The 12,315-nt window shown below is 40.9% G+C and overlaps 3 protein-coding genes across 4 annotated transcripts; 2 read left to right on the top strand and 1 right to left on the bottom strand.

Annotated features, from left to right (window-relative positions):
- The first annotated feature begins 99 nt into the window (after positions 1 to 99).
- On the top strand, positions 100 to 1,804 carry tmem86b (transmembrane protein 86B). Its single transcript, XM_073494746.1, has 3 exons — positions 100 to 235; positions 410 to 653; positions 1,017 to 1,804. The coding sequence occupies exons 1-3, from the start codon at positions 185 to 187 to the stop codon at positions 1,466 to 1,468; spliced, it is 747 nt and encodes a 248-aa protein (XP_073350847.1). The 5' UTR covers positions 100 to 184; the 3' UTR covers positions 1,469 to 1,804.
- Positions 1,805 to 2,173: 369 nt separating this feature from the next.
- Positions 2,174 to 5,594, bottom strand: hspbp1 (HSPA (heat shock 70kDa) binding protein, cytoplasmic cochaperone 1). 2 transcript variants are annotated; one of them, XM_073494744.1, is made up of 8 exons: positions 5,511 to 5,594; positions 4,792 to 4,922; positions 4,304 to 4,520; positions 3,945 to 4,169; positions 3,617 to 3,772; positions 2,962 to 3,058; positions 2,745 to 2,856; positions 2,174 to 2,442 (listed from the first exon to the last, which is right to left on the bottom strand). In XM_073494744.1, the coding sequence occupies exons 2-8, from the start codon at positions 4,909 to 4,911 to the stop codon at positions 2,362 to 2,364; spliced, it is 1,008 nt and encodes a 335-aa protein (XP_073350845.1). In that variant the 5' UTR covers positions 4,912 to 4,922; positions 5,511 to 5,594; the 3' UTR covers positions 2,174 to 2,361. The 2 variants fall into 2 exon arrangements, with proteins under 2 accessions (XP_073350845.1, XP_073350844.1); XM_073494743.1 differs by lacking the exon at positions 5,511 to 5,594 and adding an exon at positions 5,308 to 5,455.
- An 801-nt stretch (positions 5,595 to 6,395) lies between these two features.
- tufm (Tu translation elongation factor, mitochondrial) lies at positions 6,396 to 10,434 on the top strand. The gene is made up of 10 exons (XM_073495241.1): positions 6,396 to 6,482; positions 7,249 to 7,295; positions 7,389 to 7,527; positions 7,693 to 7,859; positions 8,054 to 8,323; positions 8,525 to 8,657; positions 8,767 to 8,871; positions 9,123 to 9,274; positions 9,611 to 9,730; positions 9,974 to 10,434. Exons 1-10 carry the CDS (start codon positions 6,446 to 6,448, stop codon positions 10,142 to 10,144), a joined length of 1,341 nt encoding a protein of 446 aa, XP_073351342.1. The 5' UTR covers positions 6,396 to 6,445; the 3' UTR covers positions 10,145 to 10,434.
- Positions 10,435 to 12,315: the final 1,881 nt, after the last annotated feature.

Raw genomic sequence — 12,315 nt, 5'->3', positions numbered from 1 at the left:
GCCTGAGAGAGACGGCGGGGATTCGAGACAGGTGGGACTGAAGAACAAGACGAAACAGCTGAGGATTATATCCAAGAGAGTAAAGGTAGAACCGCAAAGACAGAAGAAGAAAGAAAGTGACAAAGAGGACAGGTTCATCCAACTGAGATCTGCTTGAGCTGACGTCAGTGCTGACTCTGAGACGATGGACATCCTTGAGACGGATGCCTATGACAGGCGGCAGAGGAGAAACACGGTACCTAAACACCATTTACTCTCATTTACAGCTATCATTACAGTATAATACAGTAAATAGTTGTCTATGTTACTTTTCCATGTGTGATGGACAAAATTGATTGATTGAGTGGACTCATGAAAGTATTATTTTGTGTCATGTCTATTTTTCTTTCTCTTCCTCCCTCTCTATCAGTCCTGCGCTCTCTTTTTTTCTCTCTTGCCTTTTTTTTTGTCTTCAGCTCTGTACTTCTACCTGTGGACTCCTGACGTCCCCTCATCCATCACAAATGCAGGTGTCAAATCAGCACCAACACTCCTATTGGCTGCAGTAGTGCTGAGCTGGAACGGAGGTCAGAGTGTCCTGGGTGTGGTAGGAGGACTGGTTTTCTCTGCTGTAGGTGACTGCTGCCTGGTATGGCCTGAGCTATTCCTGCATGGTAAGAGCCGTGTTTGTGTAGGAGTAAAGCACAAATTGGAGTTTTTCAAGATGCAAATTCAGCTGCAGTTTGGGCCTTTATCACAGTAAGCAGTTAAATCTGGGGCCTAATACTTAGAATATACTGTATGTGCATTGCATATATACATATGAATTTAATTGTATCATGGTCGAGTGTTTTATATTGTGAACCCCTAACCAATTTCTATCAATATGTGATTTTTTTTATATCTTAACTTTCAATGTGATCAGTATGACCTTTAAAATTTTAGCAGAATTAGCATTTTGTAAATAAGTTATTTACATATTATTATTATTATTATTTCTTTTACTAATCATTCATTGTGTTTTCCATCTGTTACAGGAATGGGTGCATTTGCTGTGGCTCATCTGCTCTACTCCCTCACCTTCCTCTCCAGTCGCTATGCAGCATATTCATCTTCCTCCTGGATCCGTTTTCTATATCTGATCCTGTTCCTGGTGGGAGGAGCTTTTTACATCTACATATATCCATTCCTGCAAAAGGCACCAAACTCAGATCTGCTAGTTCCTGCTGTGGGGGTCTACATTTTGTTAATTACTGTGATGGGGACATTAGCCATCAGAACCGGCCACACACCAACACTGTTAGGAAGTTTAGCCTTCATGGTATCTGACATGTCACTGGCTTTGCAGGTTTTCAAAGTGATGGCGCCAATGGAGCATGGTCACTTACTAGTCATGGTGACGTATTACTTGGCACAGCTACTAATAGCTGTGGGCGATGTGAAGGCAGTGGAGAGCAAGGACGACTTTGCAAAATGGAAGAGGTCCTAAACAGCATCCTTGTGGAACCCCTAAAGTCTGATGGATCTCCCTCACCCTGGTTAGGTCCTAAAGCTGCCTATAAATATTTTCTGTAGGTAAATACAGAAAAAGAAGAAGATAAACAGAACAAGGTCAGTTCTCCTTCTGGCCAGCACTTGACAGCTATTATGTTCAAAAGATGGAGTAAAATATCAGCTTGCAAGTCAAGATATCTTACTGTGTTTCCAATTTGTAATTGACATTTCAATGATCACAATAATAGCCAACACATTTTAAAATTCCAAATTCTACAAACAAGACAGAGAGAAACTCAATAAATATCAGTTTTGAATATTGTCTGTATTTTGATTTGTACAAGAATATTTTAATCAGTGAAATCTGTGTTTATGTGTAGTTGGTGTGTGTGGTGGCAATGTTTTCCACTTGTGAGCTGAACCCTTATGTGTATATAAATGCTCCCATTTGTTTTGTTTAAAATTAATAAATGTGGTATAAAAATAACTGATGATGTCCATGATTCTGAGCTGCGTTTCAAGATACAATTGACTAAATGAAATGAAAATACTTGAACTCACAGATTTCAGACAAACCTACCATGGGGATGTATATATTAACAAATGTAAAAGAAAATAGTTAACACACTACTTAGGATGGAGATGTTTAGTATGGCATTTAGAAATGAAGAACTGAAAACACTTGACTAAAGTAAGATGATGACTTGAAAAAGTATTTTTTACACTAGAGTTATTTACACAGTAAAATCCAGCTCCTGGATAACATGCAATATATGGACAGCATCTGTTGTAACAGACAAAAACATTGCTTAGCATCCATGAACCAGATCATGAATGTACTGTTACATTTTGCAAACTTTTACAAAAACAGGGGAGGTAAATGAGACTTCAGCGATCCATCCCATTGTCATCCGACTGCTGCCCACGGAAACACATGACTCTCAAACGTTCACAGAAGTCCAGTTCTTCCTGTTAGAAATAAAAAAATGTAACTTGAAAAGCTGGTTTCTGGACAAGAATTAATCTTAAAAATGAGAGGATGAACTTTTAAAATGTTTCTTATTCACTTGTTAAACGTTGGCATATAGTTTAGACTTAGTACTGTACATACGCCTTTAAAGCACTAGATTTGTCAGTCATGTGGTAGTACTTTTGTACATGAGAAAAGAAACTCTCCTTATAACCATCTCTTTTACTTGTTCAGTACAAATAAATACAAGATTAAAACACAATTCACCATATTTTACCATCAAGCTCAAAGACATAATTACCTGACTCTCCTCTTTTCCTTGGAGCTCTCTGGATCGCTGTCTAAGAATCTCCTCCAGACCCAGAGCAGGATTCCTGCAGTCTCTGAGTCCCTGAGGACAGTCTTCCACCAGACTAGACAGATACAGGAAACACAAAGGGTATAATTATTCATGTGGATCATGAACTATTGTCAGCCTATGAATGTTGAAGACAAGCAAGGTAGAGACTGTTTCTTACCAGCAAAGGGCACCAAGCACATGTTCATGGAAAGTTGAGTGTGGTGTGCGGAGAACAGATACCAGCTGCTGTACCATACCCATGGAGACAACTGTGTCTGCAGGAAGGAGGAGACACAACGATATATCACCCAAAATGAATAAAAGTCCCAGGATTAGTTCAGGGAATAAGCAACTCTATACTGTCAGTGCCGACATGACCACTGATTGGGCTCAGAAGCACTCAGATTTTTTTCAACGCCGCTGTAAGATCTATGCCATGTTTATGCATAACTAGGGGTATGGCATCTGTGTAGTATCAGAGATCAGAACTGATAGTGGGCATAAGGAAAGGATGGTTCACCAGATTTGCTATATTTTTCAGATCTATTGTGGCTCAATTCAACTTAATGGGGTCCATTTCATTAATGGGTTGGACTTTATATCTTTATTTAACTGGGAAAGCCTTAATGAGATTAAATATCTCTTTAATAAACTTCTGGAGGAAGCAATAAAACAAGTTGTGTCTAAAACCATAAAAATACCTGAAACACTTGCAACCAAAGAAGAGCTGCTAAACTTTAAATCAACTGGAAGAATGTAGTATCACAACCTAGTCTAAATGCTAGCTTTTTGACAAAACAGCACTTTCCTGATTAAAGGCCTCTCCAACACACCTTTCTGTTCAGGATGCGACATCAGCAGGCTCAGCAGAAGGAATGCCGACTTCGTCCTGAGCTTCTCGTTCTCCGACTGCATGCCTCGCATCAGCACTGAGAAGCCATCGTTGGTCAAAAAAGCCTGCAGACCTGCCTCCTGCTCTCGAACAAGACCTAAAGTAAGAACCGGATAAATGCAGACAGCATTACAGCCTAGTCTTAATGTTTAACACTTTCTAGTGCTGTCTTAAAACCAATTAATGCTTCTGATTGTCTAATATTCAGCAGCGATTAGCATCAACAAATTTCATTTGGAATTTTTTGCAGCACTGACTCAGATACTCACAAGACACAGCGTAAAGGGCTTTTACTCTGACGGTGGGGTTTGGGTCTGAGTCTGTCAGCTGCAGCAGTTTAGGCAGCGCCCCGTTGCTAAGTAAGTGGACCTGCACCTGCGGCATGTTCTGGGCACAAGAAGCAATGAGCTCAGCAGCACGCCACCTCAGCCCACTTTGACCATGACACAGATACAAGGACAGGCACAGTTCCAGTCCACCAAGAGTCATTAGGTCTGTGGAGCAGAGAAGGAGAAACAGTCAACATAGAGACAACAAATAGTGATTTTATCCAAAACCTCCATCGACAGTAGCTCAGGGCTCCATCAACATCTCATCTATAGTGACACTAATACCATTCATTACAAACCTCTAGCATTGTCCAGATTCTCACACAGCTCTGACAGCACCTCGAAGGCTGATTCCCGCACATCTTCATCCTGTTCGTCCCTCTCCTCCTCTCCTTCTCTCTCCCTTTCGCCTAATCCCTCTTGGCGCAAGATGTCCAAGCACTGTTTCATCTGCTGCACTTCATCCATCTGCCCTTTGGTGACCTCTGCAAGAGCTTCTCTCAGCCACATTTTTCTCTGTAACAAAGAAAGAATATGATGATGCACGGGTGGGGGTCCTTATGGGTCCAAATAAAAGACTTTAGACAGCCTAAAAAGGATGCAGCCATCACTGTCTTAGCCAAACCTAAGATGAACTCTTTTAAAACATAGACTCCAACACACACACAGACACACAGACACACACACACACACACACACACACACACACACAAAGCCAAATGAACAGAAGATTACCTGGACACAACACACGCTGCAAGAGTTACAATGTAATAAAACAGGCATTTACCTCCTCTGACATGGGTTCAACAGGGGCAGGTCCCTCTGCAGCTGATCCCGCCTCTACGGCCAGCTGCAGGACACCCTGCAGGTTCTGAGGATACCTCCTGCCCTGCCTGTCTTCTGCCATTATATGTGTAGCTAAAGAGAAAAAACAGTACTATTAGCAAGACAAGGACAACTGGATTCCAGACATGACGTGCAGTTGTGCTGGACATGACCTGAGGATATAAACCCCAAACACAGGAAGCAAACCCAGCAGACAGATGTTTAACTCTACCCAGTAGTTCAGCTGGCTTTACACTTAATATGTTAGCACCATTTCTAGGATCACAGTCACGGCAGTTTGGCAGTAACAGCTCATTAGTTTACTACACGAAAATCATGCTAACAAGTAACATTTACAAAATATCAGAAACACAGTAGCCCTAACTTACATAACAGGAGCTTAACACAACTAGCTAGTTTCAAATTTAGCTCTGGATAACATTGAAACTCGTTGACAATTAGTTTATATCCACCTTACCTTTACAGGAGTCTTATAAAACGTTGTTGAATATGTAGACACGATATTATTTTGAGCTCAAAATAAGTTAACACCCCTTATATACACTTAAACATGAATGAGCGAGAACATTCTAGCTAGCTGATCTCACGAGTGTGGTGGCAAGGAGGCTGCCATGCTTTACCGTAAAATCTAAACCAAATTGGCAAGCAAAATGTTATTACCGTCCTCTTTTTCTCCCCTCAAAGTAATTTCAGTCTTCAATTTTTCGGCGGCAACACAGCCCTTTATACTTATACTATAGCAAAACTGACAGCAATACGACGCTGGTATGGAAAAGGCGCAACAGCAAACTCCAACACATTAAGGTATTTAAGGTATTGACATCTGTTCGCGCGACGGTCAGAGAGTGTCAGTAAAAGTGAGAGAAGTACCCTTCAAACAGGAACTGTGGTTTCTGGGTATCGGGCGTATAATAAAGGAAAGTACTCCATGGGGACACCTTAACACATTTTTGCACAACATGTCGGCAATAATTAAAGACGATTCATGACAGTCAATACAAGAAAAGACAAAAAAGAAAAAGAGGTAAACTAAATACAGCCTGTGCCTTACAGCGTTATTGTTATGAAGCGCAAATTAAAACATGACATTTCAAAACACTCAGCGCTATCTTTCCACGTGGACCTTGTGTTTGATAAGGATCAATAATGATAATCAATTAATTTTCCTTTATCCTCGTTCAGCCTCGATGCCTGCAGTGCAGCATGTAGTGAAGAAATGCCATTTAGCTCCCAGCCATTCATCAAGCAATACAGTTTAGCTCCCAACCATTAGTGAAGCAGTGCAAGTCATCAGCTTACACTATGTTTTGCATCCTTCACCCTTTATGTAGTTTTCAAACTATTAGTACTCGCTCAAACCTTTTTCCACCCATTGAGCTTTTATGTCCCCATCACTTTTCAACCGTTGTAACGAATAAAAACGCTATTTTTGCAACCCAAGTCTGCTACTTGCAGTGACAGCTTTGCAGCTCGGTGGCAGTAATGCACCAATTAGTTGTTTGCCAACCGCCAATAAAACTCAAAGAAGCAGTTTTGGAGCTGACCGGGTACTCTCTTGATTTTTTCATCATCTTTGGTTTGTCTAACCATCCAAGATGGCGGCGCTTGTGGGACTGCGTGCATGTTTCTCGGGTAAAATCGCTTTATTCTCTTGTAGAATGTGACTTTTTATGCAGTTCTGACAGTCTGTTGATCTATAACACCATTGGTCCCTCTGCAGAACAGAATACGTGGTTTGCGTTTGTAGAAATATAACTTATTACGATAAAAAAGATGATGCTGTCACTCCGGATAGCACAGCAAGGTCACGTTACCAAGAGTGTTAGCTTCCGATACAGCTAGCCGAGGATGAGGACAGACTGATGAATGAAATCTGAAATGAGTTAATATTATAGACAGCTAGACAGGTACCGAAGCCTATTGTATAGATAACTAACGGCAGCTTATTTAACAGAGAATGACACTGTTGAGTCTTTCTTTTCTGGTTCAAATGGGTTTGTTAGCTTAATGTCAGCTGCTGCAAAGCTGCTTTTAGCTAGCTTATGTAGCTGGTATGGTAATAAAACTAATACAAATCTTTGACATTTTCCCATTCTTGTCAACAGAATACACTGATGGTCTTGATCGATGCAGGTGTAAAACAGCTTAAGCTCTCCAGACATGCTTATATCTTAAATAACACGATGCTTTCCCCTGTTGCTTATTTGACACTTGCATAAATCAGATTTTGATTGGACAAAATACCGTCATAAAGTTTCAATGCTTTTATTGTGACAAGAATGTCAAATGCTATTTGAGCACATAGTGGTGATTAGAGGACGAACTACACAGAAATATCCTGATAATCAGCCTTTAGCTAAGGTAATAAATTTCTCATTTTTTGATTTCCTCTTCTCAGCCCTTCAGCTCACTTCACCGAGCCTCCTGCACAGCTCCTTCAGAATAGTGAGTATGCACACAAACTGCGGTCTACAGTCTGTTTTAACATGAATTTTAGAATTTTATTTTAGATTTCTTTGGATTGCCTTTGATTTACAGTGCGCTGTGCCTCTGAGTCGGCGGACCTTTGCTGCAGAAGCGAAGAAAACATACAGCAGAGACAAGCCCCATGTGAACATTGGAACAATCGGCCATGTCGATCACGGCAAGACAACGCTGACTGCAGCCATCACAAAAGGTAGAATTACAGACAACCCAGCTCGTACTCTTGCACTTCAACACACTGAATTACATAGAAACCAACTGCGCTATTGACCTGTAACAAAAAGTCGAGACCTAATTTTTCTTATTTTGTGAACCATTAAATCAGACATGTGACCTTGTTGTGTTGTTGTATCCTCAGTGCTCGCCGACGCTGGTGGTGCAAACTATAAAAAGTATGAGGACATTGACAATGCCCCTGAGGAGAAGGCAAGAGGAATCACCATCAACGCCTCTCATGTAGAATACACCACAGCCAACAGACATTATGCTCACACAGACTGTCCTGGGCATGCTGACTACGTCAAGGTAATCTGCTTTACTTCTACAAAGCACCTGTAGCCAACCTGGCCTATAAAGTGTTGAACATGATGCAGCTTTGTTGTTATTGTAGCTGATCAGTCCTTGTTTTAGCTAAGCATTTCAAGCTTATTTGTTTACTTTATAACTGACTAAATATGTAATTTTCCCCTTTAATCGCCCCAACCTCTTTCCTTTTTCAGAACATGATTACAGGCACAGCTCAGATGGACGGTTGCATCCTGGTGGTGGCGGCCACTGACGGCCAGATGCCTCAGACAAGAGAGCATCTCCTTTTGGCCAGACAGATCGGTGTAGAGCATGTGGTGGTGTTCATCAACAAGGCCGACGCTGTGGAGGACAAGGAGATGGTGGAGCTGGTGGAGATCGAGATCCGTGAGCTGCTCACCGAGTTCGGCTATGATGGCGAGAACACACCTGTTGTGATAGGCTCAGCCCTCTGTGCCCTGGAGGTGAGGGGAAGGCTGGGAGTAAAGTGTCTTACAGTTTAGATAATACAGTCAGCTACTTGGTTTTTATCTATTTGTTACAGTAGAAAATATTGTAATTGCTTGAATGTGGCTCCATGTTATGTTGACTAATTCAGTACAACGTCTAATGTGAGTCACCTGAATGTGATCTGACAAAATGTTTTTTTCTTTGCTCCATCTCAGAACAGACAACCTGACCTTGGTGTGGATGCAGTGATGAAATTGCTGGAAATTGTGGATTCTTATGTTCCTCTGCCCAAAAGAGAGCTGGACAAACCTTTCCTTCTGCCCATTGAAGGGGTTTATTCCATCCCAGGTATGAAAAAACTGCCAGAAATACAGCCTGCACACATTTTGTCTTGCATTGAACTGAAGTGTAAAGATGACTTGCTTCAAATTTGAGGGTTATCAGATATCTCTCTCAGGCAGGGGCACGGTGGTGTCAGGCACTATGGAGAGGGGTATCATCAAGAAAGGAGACGACGCTGAGTTTGTGGGCCACAATCGCAGCTTCAAGTCAGTGGTTACAGGTGAGAGAAAGAAAAAGCAAAGCACATGAACCAAAACATAATAAATGTACAGAGAGGGGACAAATTAGAGTGGAGTGTAGAAATTTTGCGTACATTTAAAAAAAATTTTTTTAAAAATGGGAGTGTCTGATCTAACAATGCTACTGAGAACAAGTCTCATAACGGTGTGTCTAAAATTATAGAATACTGTATGAGAATTGGTGTAAAACAGAAACACAGATTCATCTTGCTCTTTGTCCTGTTGGTTTCAGGTATTGAGATGTTCCACAAGTCTCTGGATCGGGCGGAGGCAGGAGATAACCTGGGTGCTCTGGTCCGAGGGCTGAAACGGGAGGATGTGAGGAGAGGGATGGTGATGTGCAAACCAGGATCCATCAAGCCTCACCGGAAAGTCCAGGCCCAGGTCTGAGAGAACAAAGTTGCAGACGGATGTTGTTGTTGTAATGTTTTTGAACAATCAGTGAATCTAAAAGGCAATTTTTTAGCTGCTGACAGGAAACATTTGTCACATGACCGCATATAATCCAACAATTGTAATGGCCAAAGAGCAGTTTTAAAGACAAACTGGGAGTTGAGCCAGATGCTGCAGTAATGACTCTGAGGTCATTCACTTTGGTAAAGAGTGTTTATCTACTGACAAAACAATGGCTGTTTTAAAATGAAATACACAACTCACCGTTATCCAGTAAATGAAACACTGATGTGTGTGTGGACACCTTTTGTGTTTCCTGTATTTCAGGTGTATGTTCTGAGTAAGGAGGAGGGAGGACGACACAAACCGTTTGTCTCCAACTTCATGCCCGTCATGTTCTCTCTGACTTGGGACATGGCTTGCAAAATCACTCTGCCCAATGACAAGGTGTGTTGGTGTGTGTGTGTCTGTGTGTCAGTAAATGGTTGTCAAATAGTCTCAGATTTGAAACACATCCCCAAATAGTGCATGTAGCTACTGTTACTTTGTTACTTCATGATGTTTCATGTCTAATCTGTGAAAAGGAGATAAACAAGTGTTCTTAATTCTAATTTTAACTTTTTACATTTGTAAACAATCTAATACAACAACAAGATAAAAAAAAAAAAGTAATCACTATCTGTCTTTCAGGAAATGGTTATGCCAGGGGAAGACACCTCCTTGATGCTCACGCTACGCCAGCCGATGGTTCTGGAAAAAGGCCAGAGGTTCACTCTGAGAGATGGAAACAAAACCATTGGCACCGGCCTGGTCACAGACATCCTGACAGCTACAGATGACGACAAGTCAAACTGGGGCTGAAGAGAAACTGCAGAGAGGGCTGGGCTGGGGGGAGGGTGTGCCGGGGGGGTCAGGGAGGAAGGAAGCGTGGGTGTCTGTGACTGGTCAAATCAAATGATGATAGACATAAACAAATACAGTACATATACTCATGTACAAAGCTCAAACACGAGAAGACTCAAAGCAATGCATGGCTCTGTTGTGCAGTTCAACCAACCCAAAATAACTGATGTTCAGCACTGTGTTTAGGCCGAACTGTCAAAATTATGTCATTTATGTAATAAAATGTATTTAATAAAAAAAAAAGCCTATGTTTTGTGGTACTGGTTATACAGATTATTTCCAAAAACAAATACATAAAAAATAGCTAAATGTTATAGATAAGCAGGAAGTATTCATTAATTTATTTAAAGCGAGGAGAACACTGATGGAGATTTACCCTGATGTCAGACCCAAAAAAGCAAATACAGCTATAATCATCATCGACACTAGGAGGTGGCAGCAAAGGAGAAATATGTGGTTTAAACGAGATAAAATCAAAAATGGTAAAAGTGCAGAAATTGACAATGAGACGGATAAAAAGCAAAACAACAAACAACATTTAAAGCGGCAACATTTAAAATTAATTTGTAATTAAACCTTGGAATTGTCTTAGTGGTAATAATGAGGTCTATCAGTGTTTTTAAATATATTACTATGTTACATTCATACAGTATCTTAATGCTTAAAGACTTGGCTGACAATGGGAATTGCGTGTTGCAAGATGACTATACCACATGAGGGCAGCAAAGGGGTGCTTCAGGAACCCACTGTATGCAGTTCATAGTTCTGGGCTCAAAATGTCCTTTAAGGTCAGTTTGTTTATTCAGTTTATTCAGTCATGAAAAGGAAGAGTTTGTTTATGTAGTTTGTTTAGGCATAAAAAAATCTGTCAATTAAGCTCTTTCTCTCCTGATTAAAATTTCTTTCTCAAAAACTCCATAGTGCACCTTTAAGACGTTACTGAAAACCATATTTTTTGTTTAAATGAACTAATTTGGCAATAACCCAAATATTTAACTGTGCTGTCAAAAATCCACTAAATTCATAAATGAGAAATGAATAGGAACGACATCAGTGAATAGATGGAGACAACATCTTAAGAGAGGAATAATCCTCAAGTGACAGGTTGATTGAGGATGAGAGAGTGGTTTGCGTAAGCCCTAATAGTTTTCTATCGTACAGTGTCCTTGAGCAGATCATTTCAGTGTGATAAGCCAGGCCGACCCTGTTGGTGTTTGTGTGCACTGAATAGTTGGTGTCCTCTCTGCTCGTTCATCCCCAGCAGGAAGTTCTCCTGTTGCTCTGTTTGCTGTAGGTATTTGAGTCAGTGCCTCCTGTAATCCAATCAGCCTGTTGCTGTAATCAAATACTGTATGTCTGCAGGAGTCGATGCTGGAGCAGCTAGCACTGCTGAGTGATGTGCTCAGCTGGACGATGAATGTCTCCATAAGCAAAATAAGTTAAAGAGATACATGATCAGACAGTAAACACTCGTATGTTGCTGGTGGTCAGTGATACTGGCTTTAACTGTCAAGCAAGAGTGCTCATACACTAAATTAGAAACCAGCATTTACCTGTGACTAATGTTTGCTGAGTCACATTCAGACAGTCTGCCTCAGGAGACATTTGTGCTCTGGTCACATGTTCATGTTGACAACAACCTCAACAACCTGCCTGTAGACACACCAGGCAGATGAGATACACGGTCAGCTTTCAACATTGTTCGTTGGATTGCCTGGATGATAGAAGAAAAGGTCATACTTAACGTTTACGTTTAAGAATGGGTTATAACACACTAAAATGAAGTTGTTACGATATTTTAAAGCTAGTACTATATAAGTATTATAGTAGGGTAGTATAGTACTTGGTTATTGTACATGTAAAACTAGTATTATATAATCAGTTTCCTTTATCCGATTTTCCCAGACAGGGTGGGTTTTCCATCCACGGGTCTTCCATTCCTTGTGAATGGAAGACACTCCTAACCTCAAAGTTGTCCACACCCCTCAAAATAATAACATGACACTGCCTTAGCTATCTGATTATTCTGTGACAGGAAAGGGAAACTGCAATTTAATATCAAGAAGATGCTAAGACTGTTTTCTTTGACTTGTTCTGTCCCCCGGCCAAGGACGACAAGATTTAAGGCT

This window comes from Pagrus major, chromosome 23, assembly GCF_040436345.1.
Source record: "Pagrus major chromosome 23, Pma_NU_1.0".
NCBI classification, from domain to species: Eukaryota; Metazoa; Chordata; class Actinopteri; order Spariformes; family Sparidae; genus Pagrus; species Pagrus major.
The sequence above is the reverse complement of the archived record's forward strand: the minus strand, read 5'-3'. Positions and strand labels throughout refer to the sequence as shown.

What these genes read in the sequence shown, in the direction of transcription:
- hspbp1 (XM_073494744.1), bottom strand. Translation starts at nt 4,911, where the DNA reads ATGGCAGAAGACAGGCAGGGCAGGAGGTATCCTCAGAACCTGCAGGGT. An exon ending in GAATCTGGACAATGCTAGAG is followed by an intron (nt 4,170 to 4,303) that starts GTTTGTAATGAA and finishes TCTGCTCCACAG; the next exon opens with ACCTAATGACTCTTGGTGGA. An exon ending in GTGCTTGGTGCCCTTTGCTG is followed by an intron (nt 2,857 to 2,961) that starts GTAAGAAACAGT and finishes GTATCTGTCTAG; the next exon opens with TCTGGTGGAAGACTGTCCTC.
- tmem86b (XM_073494746.1), top strand. Translation starts at nt 185, where the DNA reads ATGGACATCCTTGAGACGGATGCCTATGACAGGCGGCAGAGGAGAAAC. An exon ending in GGCGGCAGAGGAGAAACACG is followed by an intron (nt 236 to 409) that starts GTACCTAAACAC and finishes CCTCTCTATCAG; the next exon opens with TCCTGCGCTCTCTTTTTTTC. An exon ending in GCCTGAGCTATTCCTGCATG is followed by an intron (nt 654 to 1,016) that starts GTAAGAGCCGTG and finishes CATCTGTTACAG; the next exon opens with GAATGGGTGCATTTGCTGTG.
- tufm (XM_073495241.1), top strand. Translation starts at nt 6,446, where the DNA reads ATGGCGGCGCTTGTGGGACTGCGTGCATGTTTCTCGG. An exon ending in TGCACAGCTCCTTCAGAATA is followed by an intron (nt 7,296 to 7,388) that starts GTGAGTATGCAC and finishes TTTGATTTACAG; the next exon opens with TGCGCTGTGCCTCTGAGTCG. An exon ending in CTTCAAGTCAGTGGTTACAG is followed by an intron (nt 8,872 to 9,122) that starts GTGAGAGAAAGA and finishes TGTTGGTTTCAG; the next exon opens with GTATTGAGATGTTCCACAAG.